Here is a 21,645-nt window from a genome sequence, read left to right on the forward strand (position 1 = left end):
TTTACAATAGCAAGCACACTTTGGTGTTTGTACATCCCGGCTACTCATGCATTCTAGGTGGAATCATAGCTTGTCTTGAGTAGATATGATATCCATACGTCTTGGCATTCTAGTTGAAAACATATATTGTCTACTCCTCCATTCTAGTTGAAATCATAGCTTCTCTTGAGTAGCTAGGAATTTTGGCAGCATAAGGAGCCATTAGCGTGAACAAAAGACAATCTCGTTTAATATGCACTCAATCGACATGCATACATACACATTTGAGGCTTCAATTTGATGCTTTAGTAATTTGACACTTAAAGTTGATATAATTTTTTTGAAAAAATTATCTCCTATATTTAAATATCCTATTTTTATTAAAGCATTGCTCCAAAAATATTCCCTCCTTTAAAATGGATTAAACCATTTAATTCATTGTACCACCCTAATTTTACAACCTTTAATATAAAATTTCAAGCCCAAAAAGCATATATATATATGTGTGTAAGTCCCTTTGATGGGCCTGTGCAAACATGATTATGGGTGATTTTCCCTTGAAGACCGAGTGCAGATACGGTCACCTCTGCCAACGGAAAAATCCGGAGCACTGGCTCAAATTCTCTCACCCTGCCATACCCAACGGCCCAAAAAGCACAGGTGATCTCTTGGCCTTTGCCTGTGTTTTAATAGGGTTTCTGCAGCAGTTGTATATTTGACCTGGAGAAATGTTTACTGATTTTTGTGCTTGTGTGTGAGAGAGAGAGAGAGAGAGAGAGAGAGAGAGAGCACCCTATTGCAGTCGAATCGTGGCACCTGCACAGATTAATCTCTCTTAAAAAAAGAAGCTTTGTGCATCGCGCTTCATATATGATGCACCTGCTACGACTCATGGTTGAGAAACAGACCATTGTAAACCCTAATCAATATCCGGACAAGGTCCCTACGTGATGGTGAGATTAGGATGCACGCCTGTGATGGTGCCCAGTTGCATGGATCGGAAACGCATTGTACAATATACATGAAACACAAAATTCTAAATTAAGTAAATTGAAATAAGGGAAGAAGTTGAGAGAAATAGAGGAGAAACTTGGGGTTGATCATAATTTGCAGGAGATAGAGGAAATTTGCAGAAAATTGAGATCCTATTGAAGATAATTGCAGGGAAAATCTCGAGAGGAGATAAGGAAACGATATGTGGAAATAGTGCTGAGACGGTGACTCTAGACGGTTAGTATGCCGGACACATGTGACCATGAGAACAAGAGAAGATGGAAGTTAAGCACCAGATTTAGAGGAAAATCAGCATAGAAAAAGTGGTGCAGGTTTGGGCCTGTTTTTTGGACAGCCATTAGTAGTTTAGAGTCAGCTCTATTCAGGTGTAAGCCATGTGAAAAGCCTCAAAGAAAGTGCAAGTGGGTTTCTTTCACATATTAAACCTCTAGCTGCTGGCTGATAGGTCAACCAGTGGCTAAGGTGAGGTAGCCCCTTCATTCTCCTCTTCAGCCCGCAGCTCAGCAGTAGAGCCATGATCCATCAACTGGCACTCATCAGGAGTGAAGATCCAGCCCTAACCTTTAATAATGCGGAAGACCTTTTTTTTCCCTTGAAACCTAGATGCATCTTGAAGATCAGATTACAATCCTCACAGAGACATAATCTACAAGAAAGGAAACTAGGATGCTTGGGTAGTCTTATCCGCCTGCACAAGTTTCGGTTTGCCATATTACCTAAAGCAAATGTTTGGCGGTTTTGATTGACATATCTCAAAGGCAAAGTTCAAAATTGACAAATATACAACCGTGCAGTTTTACTTATAAATATCTTGAATTGATTGAATGAACATGAATCTATAAACATACTTGGAAAGGGTGCCAGAGGCACGTCCGTTGCACGCCTATGCTTGTGATCGATGGAGATCTTGAAGTACCTCGCAAAAAGGATAATTACAAATTGGTTAGCACATCTGAATCTAAGTTACATGTCATTGTTCAAGTCATACGAATTTCATGCTTATTTGTGTGAGTGAGAAAAAAAAAACATACATAAAGTATGGCAGGGAGTTGGCATAGTCCTCCCCAAAATTTTATAAGCATAAGGGAATGTGCCCTTCTCCCGTTTCCCAAATAACACTCTCCGTATCAAAAGTGGACCAAAGATACACCTTCAATGTTGAAAGTGGCCATTAGTTTGTTCGAATATAAAAGAGATAAAAATAGGAATACCTTTGTCAGTCTACGATCTTGAAGTTGATGATGCGATGAGTCTCGTGTGATATTGTTTCATGGTCATCGATTAATGTAGAGCTATAACCAGTTGATGCGTAGGAGTTATCTTCGATCTTGGAAGCAAACTCGTAATCTGCAAAAAATTAGAAACAAAATTAAGATGTAGGCAAATCTTCTCTTGCAAGTGGTTATCGAGGCAGCTTGATCAAATAGCTAAGCCTAAAGAGGGCAAGATATGTACAACATTGCCAAGTGTGGTGCTTTAGCAAGAGCACCACGCTTGGCATACATATCAAGCACAGTCCTACCAAGCACCATATCATTTCCAAACAACCCTTGTCTAGCAATTTTATCGTAAATTTGTCTCTCTCAGCTGTCCCTATGCCTTTGCTTTGCTCCACCGCTTTGTTGTTTGGCCATTGGTCTTTGGCCTGGCCTACACCACGGTAGGTGTCTCTTGCCACTAAGCTTTTTGTCCTCCTTTTCTAGGCTGCTTGCTTTTGCTTCCCTTGCTTGCTGCATATAGTGCATGCTCTTTGCTGGCTCTTGCTGCACGGCCACAACATACCGTCGCTTCTCTCTCCCTATCTCTTACACTTTTTTAAAAAAACTTGGGTAACACACTTTTTTAAGCCTTGGGTAGCCACATGGTCTTCTCTTTATGCTTGCTTTTGTGCAAGCATCTTAGGCTACCCAAGTTAAAGAATGATATGTACATGAGATGATGGGTGGGGTTAAGGGCTCGCGGAGAATCATGCGCGACTCATCATGAGCTTGAAGTCATCGAAGTCCACGTGACCGGCCCCTTTGCTATCTACGCTACGGATCATACGTTTGCAGTCGTCAAAGTTGCTATGATGGGCTCCAAGATTGGTGAGGAACTTGTGGAGCTCTTCGGCGGTGATGAGGCCAAAGATGTTGAAGGCAGCCGTGAGCTCGTCCTGGCTAGCCATCTCGTCGTTCATGTGCAAGTAGCATGAAACCGGGCTATGGACACATAACGCAGTAATTCTTTCAATTAAATACCTGGACTTTATGACACACACACAAACAAAATTCTCGCTCCCTCGCTCAACACCAGATTGGCCCCGAAGTCCGGCGCCCCATTCGGTATTTATTTATTTATCAATTAATTCAAGGGAAATTACAAGGGTATGGTATCTGTAGTTACAAGAGCAATTCACAGCCAAGAAACCCCTGTTCTAAGGAAATTTTGGTAGCATTTCGGTACATAAACCTTCCCTGAACAAAATCCCAAGTCCCTGGTCCTCTTCCTTGGCCTTCTACCACTCAAATAAGCCAAAACAGTGAATTTCAGCTTGCTGTATTTTCTGTACAGACTTTTCAGCTCTGTACAACCACCACACTGTCTTGGTAGACCCTAGCAAGGTCCCTCTGCAATCTGGCATCAACTAGGCCTTGGAACAACCCCTGAACAGTCCAAAAACAGCACTGATTTAGTGCTGAATTGGACACCTGCGTGGTGAGGTAACTACCCTCACCTGTTCCTGCTTTGGAGCAGCAGTTAGCTGCTCCTGTTCCTGTCAAAGGAGGCTCTTTCCTCAGCCAAAAAGCATATTCCCCACACAGCTGTACATAATTCATGAGAGTAGCCCACTAGAGGGGCATTTCCATAGCTGAATATAGGTTAAGAGAGGCTGTGGGGAGCAAGCTCAACCCTTAGTGCATAGAGAACAGGGAAGGGGAAGCTCCAATAGCTCTTAATCCTGCAACAATCCACCTGCTCCTCACAAAAATGAGCCCAGGGGGAAGATAATCAGGCGCCCAGCCTCCTGTACTTAGAAACTGGCCTAAAAGCTGCCACATGACAGTCATGCAGCTCGTTTTCCCTTCCAGCCTTCGGTCTAAAAATCTCCCAATCTGCTAACATTTTGACATCAGTCCTTTGGTGATTATTGATCCTTGCAACATTCGGGAGAGATTGACGCGAAGAGATTTCAAATTTGATGACTGTCCAAAAATAGCAGTTTTCCTAAAATTTAGGAGATATGCCCAAAGCATTCCTTCAGGTCATCTGACCAACATTCTCTTTCGTGACCATATCAGAAAACGTAATGTGGTCATGATACAGTGACTTTTTCATTTCATGGACATTCACAAATGTGTATCTACATTTATGGCCAGGCACACTGTCCTGCACCATTCTCAGTGGCCAAGTACACTGTCCTGGTCCACTGTTCGTCAAGTCTTCAGTGCCCAATCTTTTGGGATTTCAGGGTCCCAAGGCTCAAGTAAACCATCAGTTGCACGAAGTCCCAATGGTCCACCTTCTCTGGTCATGCAATGTGGAAGCTTGATCCAAGAGATATCTGAGGGTAGAAATCAACAGCAACTAAAGAACAAAAAGAAAAAGAAAATATATGTATTTACTTAGGTATATACAAGGAAAGCAACTGCAAAAGTTCACCACCTGGTGACATACCCCCCTCTTGAAAGAAGCAAGCGACCTCGATTGCATACCACACATGCTAACGGATGACATAGGACGATAACAAGATTCCCCATGTTATTAATGCCATCGCATGTATCACTTGCTAACGGATGACACAGGGCGATGATAGGAATTCCCCACTACCATTAGTGCCATCGCAAGTCGAGCCTTTCAATATACATGTTACCGGATGCAACACAGGGCGATAGCACGTGTCCCCGCACTATTAGTGTCACAACACGTATAATCATTCATTGAAGTGTAACAAATACAACTTCAAAGCACTGAAAGTCCATTCATTCATTTATTGACAACAAATGTCAGAACTGTACATTGCCAAACATATGATACAAGTGTACAGGTCATTCAAAATTCAGGTTCAAAAAGCAGATCATGTCACTGTAGTGTCTAACAGGAAAGCTTTTCTACCTTCGTCTAGTGCAGACAAATCAGTTTCAACTTCGTTCACTTGCTTTGCAAAAACCAAGTACGGAGAAAGATGATTTTTCATTACTGAAGTTATGGCAGAAGCAGAAATAACTGGGACAGACTCTGCTTTCAGCTTCACATCCAGAACATGAGTCTTGTCCCTATGTACAATTGTGATTTTCCTGTTGAAAGCATCCAACACTGCATGTTTCCTATGAGACCATGGAATTCCCAAGAGGACATCACATCCTTCCAAGGGCATGATATGAAACTCCTCTGTGTCCACATAACTCTGTATATGCATGCGAAGTTTGCCAAGTATAGGAGTGACAGGAACTGAATGCCCAAGGCATGCCAAATCAGCCTGTCCAACTGGACCCATCTCTTCAGCACGAATTCCCAACTTGGCTGCCAATGCCGGTGAAATAAAGTTAGCTCGAGCACCAGGGTCGAAGAAGATCAGCACTGTAGCATCTCTGATTTTACCCCATGCTCTGCACAATTCTGTCGCATCATCACATGGCTGGTCACCAACGATGTCAGGACCAATCCTGCACTCGGCATTGTCTTCTTCTTGGGTGGCCCTTCTTTATCCTCCGCATCTTTTGCTGGCTGTTGTGGACATTTTGCAGCCATATGCCCTTTCTGTTCACAGATGAAACGTTTCCCAGCTTGCATCAATGCCTTTCTCTCTTCAAATGACTTGCCATACAGTGGCCTCTTCTGTCCTTTGCCTTGAGGTTCCTTCTTCACTGTGCTCTTAAAACCACCTGAACCTCCCTGAAGCAGTGCATTAGCCATGTTTGCATTCTCAATTAGTTGAGTCATGTTGGAAACGTTGGTCTTAATGCAGTAATCCGTGATCTCTTTGGGCAAACCACAGCAGTACTTCTCTATTTGCTCTGACAATGGCACTGTCCTGTAAGAAGTTACTGGCAAGAGTGTATCCCAAAACTTCTTATTGTACTCTTCCAGATTTGCACAATTAGCTGCATCCAGTTTGTGCCATGCTGTCATCACATCCACTTTAAAAGTGTTTGTCAGCCATGCAAAAGAGAACTGCTGCTTGAATTGGACCCATGTAGCAGGTGCTTGTCCTTGCATCAATAGTGAGGTCCACCACTGCAATGCGTTAGCTTTCAAGAAAGTAGCAGCCTTCCGCACCTTAGAAGACTCTTTGAAGTTGCCTCCAGTGAATGTTGCATCAAACTGCTGAATGAAAGTCAGCGCTTTCAATTTGTCCTGCATCCCACTGAAAGTCTCAAACTTCACTGCTTGACCGCCTTCTTTGTAATCCTTTTGCTTACTGCTCTTGGGGATCAAGTAATTACAGACTGGCGGTTGTAAGAATGGTAAATCCTTCTGCACTTTCTCTGCACCAGTCCTTGCTGCCCTTTGTCCACTTGGCTGAGAAAATTCAGCCACACTAACAGGTGCTGCAGGCATCAAAACTGGACTGAAATGTGTCTGAAGTCCAGGCTGCACACCTATGTTGGCATAAAGAGGGTTCACATATTCTGTAGGCATCAGCCCTGGTGACACTCTTGGCATCAAACCTGGCAAAGCTGTGGGCGGTCTAGCCATGGCCTGGAAAATAGACCCACCACCAAAATAACCGGGTTGGGCAGCAACCAAAGGAGGAATGGTCGGCAGAACCATTTGTGCATTACTGCCCTGACCATTAACTGCCTGATCCTGTGCTTGTGTAACATGCTGCACTGGATTAGCTGCCACTGCTGGTGTCTGCTCTACATGCTGTGGCATCCTTGGCACTTGTTCCTGTGCCCTCTCAACTGCATGCTGAGATGATTCAGCCTGGGAATCCCCTGTCCTTGACTGCAAATATCTCTTCATCCTGGGATTCTTCACCAGCTGTTCAAAGGTACCAACCATGCTCAGGAGCTACGCATGAAATAAATCCTCTTGTTCCTGACCAACATTCTCTTTCGTGACCACATTAGAAAACGTAATGTGGTCATGATACAGTGACTTTTTCATTTCATGGACATTCACAAATGTGTATCTACATTTATGGCCAGGCACATTGTCCTGCACCATTCTCAGTGGCCAAGTACACTGTCCTGGTCCACTGTTCGTCAAGTCTTCAGTGCCCAATCTTCTGGGATTTCAGGGTCCCAAGGTTCAAGTAAACCATCAGTCGCACGAAGTCCCAATGGTCCACCTTCTCTGGTCATGCAATGTCGAAGCTTGATCCAAGAGATATCTGAGGGTAGAAATCAACAGGAACTAAAGAACAAAAAGAAAAAGAAAATATATGTATTTACTTAGGTAAATACAAGGAAAGCAATTGCAAAAGTTCACCACCTGGTGACATAGCACGTGTTGAGGTCTACAAATTCTTGCAGATCGATGAAGCATCCCCGTTGGCGTCCACTTCATCCACCATCAGCACCGCCTCCTCCCGTGTAGTCTCATTGCCTAGTGACCGTAGCACAGCACCCAGCTCATAGGCAGAAATCTTTCCGTCACAGTTGGCATCGAGTTGGGCAAACACTTGCTTTTTCTCTTGCATTACGTTTGAGAGAACCCGCCGACGAAACGCCTTTGCTTTGCCTCTGTTAGGTGGGCAACAATAGCACTGTCCACCATATGGCCTGCAAAGGCAGGTTTAGCACAGAGCCATTCCATGAAGAAATTTTTAGACGATGCAAGAACCACATTAGCAGCACATTGCTGCTTAGAAATCTTGACCACCGTAGTAGTGTTTCCCGGTCCTGCTCGTCTCTCCAGCTTGCCAGTGCGTTGGCTTCATCGATGAAGAAGGTCGGAAAGGCTAATTAGTGTCTGGCAGCGTCTGTTTTTACAGAGTGCTTAGCTTTATCAGCGTCTGTTTTTTTATATTTATAGCATGATTAGCTTTATCAACGTCTCCTTGGGTAGCCACGTGGTGTTCTCTTTATGCTTGCTTTTATGCAAGCATGTTAGGCTACCCAAGGTAAAAAGGGAGGGGGGGGGTCTTCCTCCATTAATTGAAGGATAAGTGAAGAAGATTCATGTGTGTGCGTCTCCGCTTTTTCATTTCTCGGGTTGAGCACACACCTAGGGTGCTTTCATTGCCTCATGCTATAGGCTCACATAGAGGACGTTTCTAGCTAGGTCTTTGAGGGAGAGTCTTTGTCGCTTGCATTAGGTGAAGAATCTTTGGCCTTAGTGGCATTTGCTTCAATTTCAAGGCTTGTATAGAGGGACTTTTCTCACTTGTCATTTGCATTGGGTGGAGTATCTTTAGGGTGTGATGTTAGGACATGCCACTGGATTTGTCCTCTCCTTGGGAGGATACATCAGTGGGTGTGTCTTCACAGTGCACATATTTTTTGGAGACAGCACACTGAAAATAGCAGCAGTCTTTGCTTCGGTGTATTAGCGGATGTATTACTTGGAGTATGTTGCACATGATGGTGGTCTAGATATACTAGTGCCGAGCAATACTGATGGATACAGATTTGATGTAGGTCTTCTAGGGAGTCTTGTTCTTGGTTGTGTTCTTTCTTTAGGGTGCATTAGAGTTTGGTATGTAAGACTTCCCAAGGATTAACCCTCAAACACATGCTAAACACAAGGTTAGCATAAACATAGAAGAGTGTAGGACTTACTCCCACATATCCATGCCAATCAGCCTTGGTGTTCCATACCACCACTAGCCTGTACACGCTCTCGGCAAGAGTATGTGTGATCCACCATGTCTACAGCATGGGTATGACAACTCTCACAAACCAAATGTGTCAAATCCCCAAGGATCTCCTCGTAGAACGCGCCTAATACAAGACTCGAAATCTGCAAAACAAAGCCAAATAACGTGAAGGGGGTGCAGGCCTGACTCACCACCCAACCTTGATAGTCGTGGGCAAACCGACAAGTCTTGGCTGTCCCTATCGAGCCACGAGCTGAGCTAACTAGCAAGACGTACCGACCAATCTCTACCCCGTGACGTCCCATACCGCCACGGAGCTATCCTCGTGGGCCTCGAGACTGCTGGCCAGCCTCTTATTGGCATGGATTATATCTATGGAGATTTCTTTCTTGGACGAGATTTATATAGATATTGGGCTTCACAAGCAATTTCTATGGACGAATCTGTCCGAGTTTATAGAGAAGAAATCTTTGGATATCTCATGGATATGATGCTTTTATGGATAAAGTCCACCTCTACTCCAAGGTGTGTGGTTAGCACGGAGTATGTGGTAAGAGTTATGGTATACAGGTCTATGGATTCCTGGACTTCTTTTCTAGGGATTTGGATCTATCCTCAGGTTTATGGATTATTCTTTTTGGCTCCCTTTATTCGGGATGCATTGGACTTATGAAACTCATGGTTCACATACCTTGTGTAGTGTTCTCTTGTCCTACGTACTCTCTTGAAGATTGTTTCTACCATGTGTGGGTGGAACAATAGAGAGCAGATGGAAGGGAACATGGGCACTTCAGAGGGTAGTGTCGAGCACAACATGCCGTGTGTAGTGTTCTCTTGTCCTACGTGCTCTCTTAAAGATTGTTTCTACCATGTCTGGGTGGAACAATAGAGAGCAGATGGAAGGGAACATGGGCACTTGAGAGGGTAGTGTGAGTTGGTGGCCGAAATGCCTACAAACTATTGGTGGCCGAAATGCCTATAAACTATGTGTAGCAGAAATGCTTATGGAACACCATGATATCTATGCCTGCGAGTGATTGTTTTATCTTGTTACTTGAGCCCACCTCTCATCCAAGGTGTGTGATGAGAGTACCAACACGGAGTGCAAGTGGTAAAGTGGACATGACGCCTGGTTGGCACGGGACTTATGTCTATGCCAAGGGTCATGTGGACCGATGTCTTGTTGGTAGGAGACTTATTTTGTCTCGCCCATTTACTTGGGACATGATTATGATATCTGGACTTATGGGAGTGTTTTGTCTCGCCCATTTATTTGGGACATGGATTTATTTATCTTTATGCCATATTAGAATCACTAACTCCCCATACAGAGGCCAAGAGGTTCATTGTTCATCTCACCATGCATGTGGATTCATGTTGGGGTTGTGAGAGGGCAATTCAATGAACTCCACTGTACATATGGATTCGTGTTGCGATTGTGGAGTGAGTGTTTCATTGTTTCCACACCATGCTTGTTGATCAGAGTTGGTATTGTATGGGAAAACATGGGAATTGTTGGGATTGGGAGAAAGGATTACCAGAACTATGGAGAACCAGCTTTTCTGTCACCACGGTTTGTGCTCTTGAATGGCACCAGTTTGTGTGCGCACATGTTTTTGTGCGAGACACTAGTTTCTTGCGCATTGCACTTATTTATGTGTCTTAGCACCTGGGTCGTGATTTTCATTGGCATATGATTATCTCATTGATATTGGTGATTGAGACACAATTGGCTCTTGTGCCTCTGTCTAGCATATCTTTCATGGAATTCTCGCCCATTTATTTTGGGACATGATTTTGATATTGGTATTATGGAGACTTATTTAGTCTTACCTATTTCTTTGGGACATGGATTCTTCAGTTATATTGGATTTTTGAGACTGTCTCGTCTCGCCCACTTGATGGGACATGATTATATCTTGAATATAAAGTTGCGGACAACTTTTAAGAAGCTGGGGAGGATGTCATCAGCATGGACATTTCCCAGTATGAAAGGGGTCTGGTGGACTCCAGGATGTCTAAATATTTGGAAAGTATAAGCTTTGGGAATGGGGGATTATCCTAGAATACAAAGGACCACACTCCTAAAATTTAGGAGAGTTGCTATTTTTGGCCCGACTCCGATGGGAAATTCTGTTCGCATCATTACATCTGGAATTGAGCAGATACCAAGAGTTGACAAAGTGCCTATGACAGAATGTCTACCAGTTGGGATATTTTTAGCGATAAAGTTTATGGAAGGACCCATCTCTTAGATTGGGACATGTGGCAAGAAAGTGGACCAAAGTGAGATAAGTGGCCTGACACTTGTTAGAAAATGGATCAAAGTGAGACAAGTGGCCTCACACTTGTCACTTCAGCTATTGTGTGGCTCTCCACTTGTCATTGTAGCCTTCTCTTGCCATTTTAGCTCATGGGAGACCCAAATCTATAAATTGGAGTCCTCTCTCTTCATTAATGGAGGCTCTGTTGCTGCACACTAGCCTCTACCACCGTTACAGGCTGCCCTAATGATGGCTACTCTCTTTCTCTCTCTATTGATGTATTGTGGGGCTAGATACTTACCTTCAGTTCTTTCTTTTCTTTTCCAGACAGTGTATCAGATGTCCCATGGTTGTAACTTTGGTCTCATAGGTCACTTTGGCCTTTTGAAGACGTTAATATAACATTGCATTTCATTTCATTTTCTCTCTTGAAGGCTGCCCATGAAGAATACCGGCTGTTGGGGACTGTTTTGGAGGCTTCCATCATCACGAAGAAATACTGAAGGCAAGGGTATTTAATCATTTATTATGATTTCTAGCCATTGTACTTGTTGTACCAGTTTTTGTACCTACTATACCAACCATTGTATCAGCTGTACCAGCTTCTGTACTTGCTGTATCAGCCATTGTACCTGCTGTACTAGTCACTGTACATGCTGTACCAACATTTGTACTTGCTGTATCTTCTGTACTATTTCGAGAATGGTAGATTCTTGGACTGCCTGGATGCTGGCCTTTCGACTAAGAGTATCTGCCTACTGGGTTATGTTTACCAAGGATATATTCAATCATTCCTCCAAACTGTTGGAAGAGTTGACTCCACCTGGCTTGCCGATCACTCCACTGGGCACTTGGCATGGTTTGAAGCCACTTAAGTGCTTGGTGGTCTATTTTTACTGTGAAGACTTATCCATAAAGAAAAGGCTTCCAATGTTTGAGCACTGTGATCACACCCAAAAGCTCTTTGTCATATATTGAATAATTCTTTTCGGCGACATCCAACTTTCTACTGTAGTATGCCACGGGGCTATTGTCCTGTTGGAGAATTGCACCTATGGCTACATTGCTTGCATCGGTAATGACCTCGAAAGGTTCGTCCCAAGATGTTAATTTTAATACAGGCACTTCTGAGGTGGCTTTCTGGAGTGCACGGAATGCATCAAGTGCCTTGCCTGTAACTGAGCTTGCGAGTCTTCATCCCTTTGTGCAAGTCAGTAAGAGGTGCTGCGAGGTTGGAAAATTGATGGACATGGATACTATAGGCCTGACAAAGACCTACGAATGAGCGGATTTCTTGGGTGGTCTTAGGAATGTTCCAATCTAAGATTTCCTGAACCTTTGATGGATCCAGTCTAATCCCATCGGAACCGATGACATAGCCCAAATACTGAACTTCCTTAACACCAAAGACAGACTTTTTGGCGTTCATGTAGAGCTCATTATCTCGCAAAAGTTGCAAGACTTTCTCCACATCTTTCTCATGCTGCTCTGCAGTGGCTGAGAAGACTAGTATGTCATCAAGGAATATGAAAACACACTTCCCAATGTGGAGTGTGAAAATCCTAGACATCATCTTATTGAAGGTTGCGGGTGCATTTGTAAGCCCAAAAGGCATGACTACGAACTCATAGTGAGCATGCTCTGTCCGGAAAGCTGTTTTTGGAATGTCAGCTTCAAAAATGCAGACTTGATGGTAACCACTCTTGAGGTCTATCTTAGTGAAAAATTTAGCACCGTCTAAACACTCCGAAATGTACTCAATCCTTGGCATAGGAAACTTATTCTTAATGGTGAGTTTATTTAATGCCCTGTAGTCTACACAAAGGCGTGCAGACTTGTCCTTCTTTTGGACAAATAGGATGGGTGCAACAAATGGTGAGGAAGAAGGCCGAATGAATCCGGCTTGGAGAAGCTCAGATAACTGTTTTTCTAACTCGCTCTCTAAAGTCTTGGAAAGACGATAGGGAAACCTGCTAGGAGGATCTGATCCATGGACCAAATCAATATGATGGTCCTTGGGGCGAGAGGGTGGGAGACTGGGCGAGAGATCATCCTTAAAAATGTCTGAATGAGAAAGGAGATCTGCCAACTGAGGGACTCAAGAAGATGAGACAGCGGTTATCGATGAGATAGAAGCTGTCTGAGCGTAAATCAATGCTCCTTCTGCTCCCTTTGTGAATAGCTCGTTTGGCCTAGAGATGAGAAATCATAGGAATGCCAAGAATGCTCCTATCTCCCCGAATCATGACAGGCTCAAGAAAACCTTTAGAGATAATAAAGTGTCTTGTCCCCAATTGGGAACAGGTTCATACTGACGAAACCACTGGATTCCTAAGATCATGTCACACCCCAAAAGAGACGAGACGATGAAATCTCGTTGGAATGAGGCCTTTTGAACTTCAAAGGCAAATTGCTGTGCCTTCTGAGAAATGTGGGTGCGGAGACCAAGTGTAAACCCGTCCACATCCAGATGATATGGAACTAATGTGTAGCTCATTTTGTTAGCCAACTTGGGAGAGATGGCGTCCTCAGAACTACCCATATCGAAAAGGACTACAAACTGTCGGCCCTTGGCAGAGCCATAAGCTCGGATGAGACTTTTTAGTGCAGCATCGCTCTCCTGCTTAGCATCAAATACCACGGATGGCATAGGATGCATAGAAGGTAAAAGTTGAACCGCATTGGTGGTAGTAGGTAGGGCTGGAGGAGCTGGGGAGGCTGTGGCAACTGTGGCAGAAGGGGCTTTAGCGGCTTGTTCCGCTTGCCATTTGTGGCAATCCTTCTTACCATGCCCTATAATGTGACAGAAAAAACGTTTGTTTTCTGATTGACACTTCTTTTGCTCCTCTGGAGGAAGATAACCTCTAGTAATGCCTGCTTTAGCCTTTTCATCGGGGGTTTTCTTAGGTTTAGATTCTTTATCTTTCTTACTCCCTGAACTGGAGCTATTAATGTCGTCTTTCTTAGCATCTTTAGAAGATGCATTACCTTTCCTTGGCTGTGCAGCGGATTGCTGCTGCTGGGGTTTGGCACTAGACTGGGATGACTGCTTGGGCTTGCCTCCGTTCATCTTCATTTCTTCATTCTGAGCGAGAGTCAAAGCCCGGTCATATGTACTGGGTTCAAAATTACGAACTGTGAACCGAATTTTAGGAACCAATCCACGAATGAATTGCTCCATCTTGGCCTGTGCAGATAGCTCTAACTGCTGTGCTAAAGTAATAACCTTGCTGGAAAACTGAAGCATTGGGGATCCGTTCTATCTGAGTCCATAGAACTCATTTGCCAAACCGGTCATGTACTGGGGCGGGAGGAATCTGGTTTTCAGGTCATGGACAAATGTATCCCAGCTAAAAGTTGTGACACCTGTGGTCTGGTCTGTATAAAGATTAGACCAATGTTGCCACCAAGTGACTGCGTCACCAGTGAGATGGGGAGCCGCTACGTGGACTCTATCATGAGGATCTGTGATCCTAGCTAATGGAAAATGAGTAGTAAATTGATGAATAACTGATTAACTGCTAAATCGTCTTCGTATTGGAGGATCGTGTCACACAAATGCTCACACTGTCTTCTGTATCTTGAGTTTCGCGCGTTTAGCAATCCACTTTAATGACTTCAAACTTTAAAGAGATATGAGAGAGAGATGAGAACTGTACACCGTATGGGGTCCCGAATTCCCCACTGAAGGGCCCCCTATCCCGTTATCGAGATAGTATTTGCTTTATTATCTTTAAAGAGACTGACAGTGTGACTGACGATAAGCCAAACACAAGACCTCTAAAGACCAAGTGTTGGGCTGAACTGTACACTGTTGTAGAAGCACCAAAGATGTCCAATCTCGAGCCTATGCACTCTTGCCAATGGAATGAGGGAGGGATGCAAAGCTAGGGCTGAGAGAGGGGCTGTTTGGGACTGTTCTAGACCGAGTATGAATGCTGCGTTTTACCTTCACGAAGTGGCTAGAGCAAAACGATGAATGGATGAATGTTGAAAACTGCATGGATGCAGAAAACGCAAGGTTCACTGATGGTTGAATGCTGAGAACTGCTGCGTTTGCTGATGGAGGGCTGAATGCACAAGCGTTGATGCTCTTGTAGCTGTAGGATGACACGCTTCTCCAAAACGCATGGGACTGAAGTGGATGCAAGGCTGAAATATGATGCGCGTGAATGCTCCTTGCTGAATATGATGGAATGAATGAATGAATATGCTACAGATCTATGTATATGGCCACAAGAGCCAGTCGGCTGGCTACTGAGCTGGCCGACAGCTCATGTCCAACATAAATGCATAAATGATGGGAAAAATGCCACAAAAATCCTAGTCAATATCCTGATAAATACTAGATGATATCTAGGGTTCCTGCAATGGTCTAAATGCTATGCATGAATGATGTGCAATGTGCAGCATGCTTTCTGATGCAAACCCTAAAGTTTCTACTGACTGTATATGCATGAATGCGTCTCTTTAAGTGGGTTAAGGGACTTAGACTGACTGGCTGACTTGCTATGCCTGAGAATGACCTACGTAGCTCGTGCCTGACTTATCCTGGACTGAGGATTACAATGGGGTCACGGCATACGACAAATATCATCTTGAATGAAACTAATACTGTTACAATGTTGCATTGATGATGATGAACCAGTTTATCACCATGCACTACAGGGCAGAGTGCATGTGACAGTGGGCAAGGGGCCATTTTATATGGCCCCTGGTTGCTGGTCGGCCAGCCCAGAATCAGTCGACAGCAGCCCACGACCAGTAAACACTCAGTCGGCCAGTAGAAGGGCAGTCGGCCAGCACTGAAATACAGTCGGGCAACACAGACACAGTCGGCCAGTCATCTGGGGCAGCCGACAACCCACACAGCTCTAGAAAAATAGAGAAAAAATTACGGAGAGAGGAAAAATGGGAAGACACTAAATACGGGCGGGCACACCCACAACAGAGGCCCTGACATAGTGTGCAGACAGGAGATGACTGCGATTACCCTCTCTTAGCTCCTAGATGTGGAACCAACACCAGTGAGTTGGAGTGCTGTCGGAGCATAGCTTGAGGTAGAGACTTCGTGAAGAGGTCCGCCGCATTGTCCTTCGTGTCAAACAAGAAAGAAGCAAGATGTCACCAGCCAAGATCTTCTCATGAACAAAGTGATATTGTATCTCTATGTGCTTGGTCCGGGCATGGAAGACCGGGTTCCGAGCAATAGCGATACAGCTCTGGTTATCGCACTGGATGACCGTGGGCTCCTTCTGTGGAAACCCAATCTCGCCAAGCAATGTCCGCAGCCACACAACCTCGCAAGCAGCACCACAAGCAGCCCGATACTCTGCCTCTGTAGACGACAAGGCAATAGTTGGTTGCCTCTTGTTGCTCCATGAAACAGCTCCTGAGCTGAGGGTAAAACTGTAGCTTGATGTAGATCTCCTCGTGTCTGGATCTCCTCCCCAATTTGAGTCACTCCAACCTTGGAGTCGAACTCGTTCCTTCGTTTCACCTCCAGTGGTGTAGAAGAGTCCAAGATCCTTCGTACCCTGCAGATACTGCAAGATCCGCAATCTTGCGTCCCAATGAGATTTCAACGGTATCTGCATAAATGAGCTCAACAGCCCCATCCGAGCAAAAGCTTGGTCCATCTGTGAAAGAAAATAAGCCCAAGAGAATTTGCTACAATCATCATCAAGCAGCATGAAGTACAAAGAACCTCCCAAGGATGGCGTCTACATAATTCCACACAAGTCAGTGTGTACCAACTCCAAAGGTGTTGAAGCCCGCCAGGAAGCTTGATTTGGAAAAGATTCTGTGTGTTGCTTACCACGAATGCAAGAACTACAATGTCCTTGCCTGTTGCCAACATCTGGCAAGCCAACCACCATTTGGTCCCAGAAAGCTCGCCGCAACGGATCCACATTCAAGTGGCCAAACCGAAAGTGCCACAAATCACCAATCTGAGAACCTGTCAAGGAGGAGACTGCTGAGAGTTTGTATATAGCATTCTCCACTCTGCCTTCCCAAACAACCTGGCCAGTCTCGCGGTCTCGTAGAGCAACAGAATGCTCCTCAAACTCCACCTGGATGCCAGTTTTGCACACCACATGCACTGACAACAGATGAAAACCAAGTGCGGGGACGTAAAGAACACGAGAGGAATGCTTTCCCCCTCTGCCATTGGGAATGATCTCCATCCGGCGGTATGGTGGAATTGTTGCCAATGAAAATGCGACTTGACTGCCGTTTCAGATCTTGAAAGAAGTCACGTGAAGGAGTCATGTGCTTGGAAGCACCACTATTATGAATCCATTCCCGAGTATCCTTGGCGGTGAAGCCAACTGCCCCCTCGCTCGAAGAAGATGAAGCATTGGTGCCCAACATCTCCAAGTGCACAAAGGCCGGAGTCTTTGCAGCTGAAGCTGAAGAATCAGCACTCTTCCCAGTCCACTTGGGACACTTCCTCCAATAGTGGCCTTTCTCGCCACAATCATTACAGGTCCTCTCGGCCTTCAGTTGCTCTTGGTCTGAATCGGGATTCTTCTCATAAGACTTCTCCGATGAAGACTTCCCTTTGCCCTTGTTGTTGTTGTTGTTATGGCCTTTTGATCGTTGGCCAATCAAGGCCTCAGAACCTCCGCTCTGTGGAAGGTTCGTGAATCGCTCTTCCTGGTCCAAGACCATGGGCACAAGCTCCTCCCATGTGATGGTGCTGAGCTTGCCACTGGTGATCAAAGAGGAGTAAAATGCTGAGTACTGAGAGGGAAAGTGTGACAACAATGTTATGGCCATATCCTCTGATGATATCTCTTTCTCGGCCTGGAGAACCTCCTGCTGAAGAGCCTCCAACTTGTTGATGTGCTCCTGCATTGTCGACGACTTTGCAGGATTCCGCATCTGAACTTCCAAGGAGATCCTCTTCATGGGTGATACCCTATTGTAGAGAGAAGCCAAATGCTGCCAAATCCCTCTGGCTAGCATCATATGCTTTATGTGATTGATCACCTGTGGACCGTGGTGTGCAATTGAGGAAGATTAAAGAACGGACTCGGGCATTAACACGATCCCATAACTGTGTCTATGTCTCCTGTTCCATAACTGTGTCTATGTCTCCTGTTCCTTCCGTATAGAGGGTAACTCCCCATCTTCCAACTCCGGCCGTGGAACCCCAACAACAATGAAATCAGCCGAGTAATTGGACTCCAAAACAGATTCCATCATTACCTTCCATATGCCGTAGTTGTTCCCGTCCAACTGTCGGTCCACCGGGAACGTGGGGAGTGTCGGGATCTTCACGTGCTTCTCAACCATCTCAAGCAAATTTGCCATCTCAAGGGTTCACAAGGTCTTGTGAAGAGAGGGTGGGTGGGAAAAAAGAAGAAGAAGAGGCTGCAAATAGAATGCAAGGTGGCTGTCCAACGATGATGGCCGCCTTCTACCCGATTCCAAATCCCGTACAGCCCAAACAGTCTCCAATCAGCAAACCCTCGACGTCCCATTGTCTCCAAGCTTCAAGCCACCTGGGGCTCTAATACCATGTCAGAATGCACAGTAGAAATGAAGACAACTGCTGTAGAGAGCAATACACAGATGAAAGAGAGAGAGAGAAGCTGTGTAACTCTGCTATATACACCAATAAAATCCCGAAAATATACAAGATGAAGTGTGTGGGCAAGGGGCCATTTTATATGGCCCCTGGCTGCTGGTCGGTCAGCCTAGAATCAGCCGACAGTAGCCCACGACCAGTAAACACTCAGTCGGCCAGGAGAAGGGTAGTCGGCCAGCAGTGAAATACAGTTGGGCAACACAGACAGTCGGCCAGTCATTTGGGGCAGCTGACAGCCCACACACAGCTCCAGAAAAATAGGGAAAAAATACGGAGAGTGAGGAAAAATGGGAAGACACTAAATACGGGCGGGCACACCCACAATAGAGGCCCTGACATAGTGTACAGACAGGAGATGACTGCTAACAGTCCAATCTCAAGGCCAATGCACTCTTCCAAGGGGCTGTAGGAAGGCTGCAAATTGTGGCTGAGAGATGGGCTGTTTTGGGACTGTTCTAGGCTGTGAATATGCAATATGAATGAATGTACATGCTGCGGTTACCTTCACCTGGGAGGATGGAGCAAACGATGAAGTGTATGAATGCTGAAATCTGCTGTAGGGCTGAGAAACGCAAGGGTGCTGAAGCGATTCTTCCCTTTGCTGATGATGCTGCGTTTTATGCTGATGTATGCTTCTATGCTCCAAGCGATGATGATCCAAGAGGCTGAATGCTGAATCGCTTATGCTTGAATGTTGAGATGGAATGATGAGATGCAAACGATGCTATTCATATGAGCTTATGGTGCTGGTTGGCTGGCTATAGAGCTGGCCGACTGTAGTATTAAATGCTACACGACTTGCTCAAGAGATAAATGCTGAAATAATATGATAAAAATCCTAAAATAATGCTAATAAATATGGTAAAAATGCTCAATAATGTTCAAGGCTTCTACAATGGTTCACATGCACATGGGGATGAATGCTATGCAAATGCAGACCGTAATCTGATGCAAACTCTAAGGCTTCTACTGACTCTATATGCATGAATGAGTCTCTTCAAGTGGGTTAAGGGACTTGATTGAATGATTGACACTCTAAGGTTGAGGAATAACCTACATAGCTCGTGCGTGACATATCGTGGATTGAGGATTACAATGGGGCCACGACATACGCCATTTTCATATCCTAAAGGGTCTTGCTATTGTACAATGATGCACTGATGATGAGCCATCTTGTCACCATGCACTACAATGCAGAGTGCATGTGCCAACATCAATCATCTTAATACCATTAAGTCCCATAGTTACCGGAGATCTATGTTGATATCCATACATTAGTATAAAACGGACTGTAAGCAATAGCCGAATGCTTAGCACTATTGCAGGCAAACTTGACCTTAGGATGTATCTCTCCCAATTAGATGGTTGCCTGGAGATGTATGCACGAAACATATCCTCGAGAACTTGATTCACCCTCTCCATCTTCCCGTTAGACTGAGGATGGTCAGAGGATGTCATGTGCATGCACATGGACATGCTAATCCCACTGAAGGGCAATAGATAAAGACTGGATTTAGGAGCTTTAGTAGCTATTATTGGCAGGAAAGGTATTGGGATGGACCATGAGGCTGTTGGCCAGCAGATAAAGAAGATGATTTTGTAACATGTGGAAGCTCGGTGGAAGAATCGATAACTTCAATGCTCAAAATTCAGGAATCGTTCGTGAAGATAACGCACAACATAGAAAAAGATGTGCAAAAATAGAGAGAGAGAGAGAAAGAAAGAAAGAAAGAAAGAAAGAAAGATTTTATTAACGTCTCCCAAATAGAGAGAGAGAGAGAGAGAGAGAGAGAGAGAGAGAGGGAGAAGAGGACACAATATTGGGTCCCGAATACCCTCTGTAGGGCCCCAACCACGAATGGTGTACTTGCTTTATTAGAATGATGTAAATCTCTAAATAAAAATTGGTTCTTGACTTGCACTCTTCACCTTGGCTCCCTTTGCTGTCCTGGCCCTTGGAACACACCTGCCCTTTGTGAATTATGAGATGAATGCACTGATTTACGCCTTGGGTATTTATACCTCTTTTACTACTGGTTGGCTGGTTCTAAACAAGGGTCGGCTAGTTCAAAAAACCCCACGACCAGGTCCCAAGCATTTTAATGCTAAATCTGCAGTCGTTTTCACACTAAAACTTTGGCTGGCCTTTCTGATCTGGTTTGGCCACCCTGTGGGCTGCTGTCCAGGCGTGCGCAGGCTGCTGGGCAGCCCCTGGGCACTGGCCGACCAGCTCTGCTGGGCAGCCCTTTGGCCTGCCCGCTTGGCTGGGCTGGCGCTAGGGTCTGTGGGCTGCCTGGCCAGGTCCCTTGGGCTAGCCGACAGCCTGTCCGGTCCCTTCTATGGGTTGGTGGACAAGTCCTGGAGCCGCCTTGGCCCCTTGGGGTGGCACAAAGCCTGCCCCAATCCAAGGATACAAGATGATCCCGTTCTTGGGGTAGCCCTAAGGGTGGACCCCTCTCTACATGCAATTCTTCATGCTTCTACAAATGCTTGGCATCTGGTTGCAAACCAAACACTTAGGTCATCTGACATCATTACAATGGGACCTGACAAAAGAATTTGATATAATCATGGGCGAATGTGGGTGTAAGATGCAATCAAGGACAAAAAGGCGGCAAGGGCATGATGAGGGAGCCATTCAGCCTCTTCTATGGGGTGGCCTTTATACTTTTTACCAAATATCTGCGATAAATATTACCTCTTCTTCTTGTTGTTTACTCATGGTCTAGAAGGAATTCAGGTTCTACTACACCAATGGGCGTTAGGAATAGGTAATGGCATGAGCAAGCCATGATGTTATCCACGATGCCGCTTAACTTGTTGACAAATTATACATTTAGAGACAAAGTTTGCAACATCATTCTTTACATTAGGCCAATAAAATCATCTTGGATTGCTTTCAAAGTAGTGAGTATACTCATGTAAGGTGGAGTATGTAATTCTTCTAGAAGCAATTGTCTAAATGTAAGAGTGATACATAAACTCTTTTTAAAGAAGAGAAATCCATCATTGTATGAGTTATTATCAATAGGTAAGTAATGATT

The 21,645-nt window shown here is 44.8% G+C and overlaps 2 protein-coding genes across 5 annotated transcripts in view; one reads left to right on the forward strand and one right to left on the reverse strand.

The window, feature by feature from the left end:
* The first annotated feature begins 387 nt into the window (after positions 1-387).
* Positions 388-21,645, forward strand: part of LOC147614222 (transcription factor bHLH140-like) — a 54,704-nt gene continuing 33,446 nt past the window's right edge. For 2 of the 4 annotated variants that reach the window (XR_015263093.1, XM_086780769.1), the window contains exon 1: positions 501-639. Coding sequence is in view for 1 of the 4 variants with exons in the window: in XM_086780768.1 (XP_086636894.1) it covers positions 516-639 (124 nt within the window). In the remaining 3 variants the exon portion in view is untranslated. Of the gene's footprint in view, positions 640-21,645 lie in introns of all 4 variants that reach the window. The other 2 variants (XR_015263092.1, XM_086780768.1) reach the window with 2 other exon arrangements.
* LOC147614223 (uncharacterized) lies at positions 2,210-6,981 on the reverse strand. Its single transcript, XM_086780340.1, has 3 exons — positions 6,209-6,981; positions 5,089-5,270; positions 2,210-2,340 (listed from the first exon to the last, which is right to left on the reverse strand). Exons 1-3 carry the CDS (start codon positions 6,979-6,981, stop codon positions 2,210-2,212), a joined length of 1,086 nt encoding a protein of 361 aa, XP_086636466.1.

This window comes from Cibotium barometz, chromosome 42 (assembly GCF_041138505.1).
Source record: "Cibotium barometz isolate CiBa-2024 chromosome 42, ASM4113850v1, whole genome shotgun sequence".
NCBI lineage: Eukaryota > Viridiplantae > Streptophyta > Polypodiopsida > Cyatheales > Cibotiaceae > Cibotium > Cibotium barometz.

Excerpts from the sequence above, each read along its gene's own strand:
- LOC147614223 (XM_086780340.1), bottom strand. The coding sequence starts at position 6,981 with ATGGTTGGTACCTTTGAACAGCTGGTGAAGAATCCCAGGATGAAGAGA. Across the intron at positions 5,271-6,208 it reads AAAGCTAACGCATTGCAGTG|GAAAATCACAATTGTACATA; the intron begins GTGGACCTCACT and ends TGCTTTCAACAG. Across the intron at positions 2,341-5,088 it reads TTTGTCTGCACTAGACGAAG|ATTACGAGTTTGCTTCCAAG; the intron begins GTAGAAAAGCTT and ends AATTTTTTGCAG.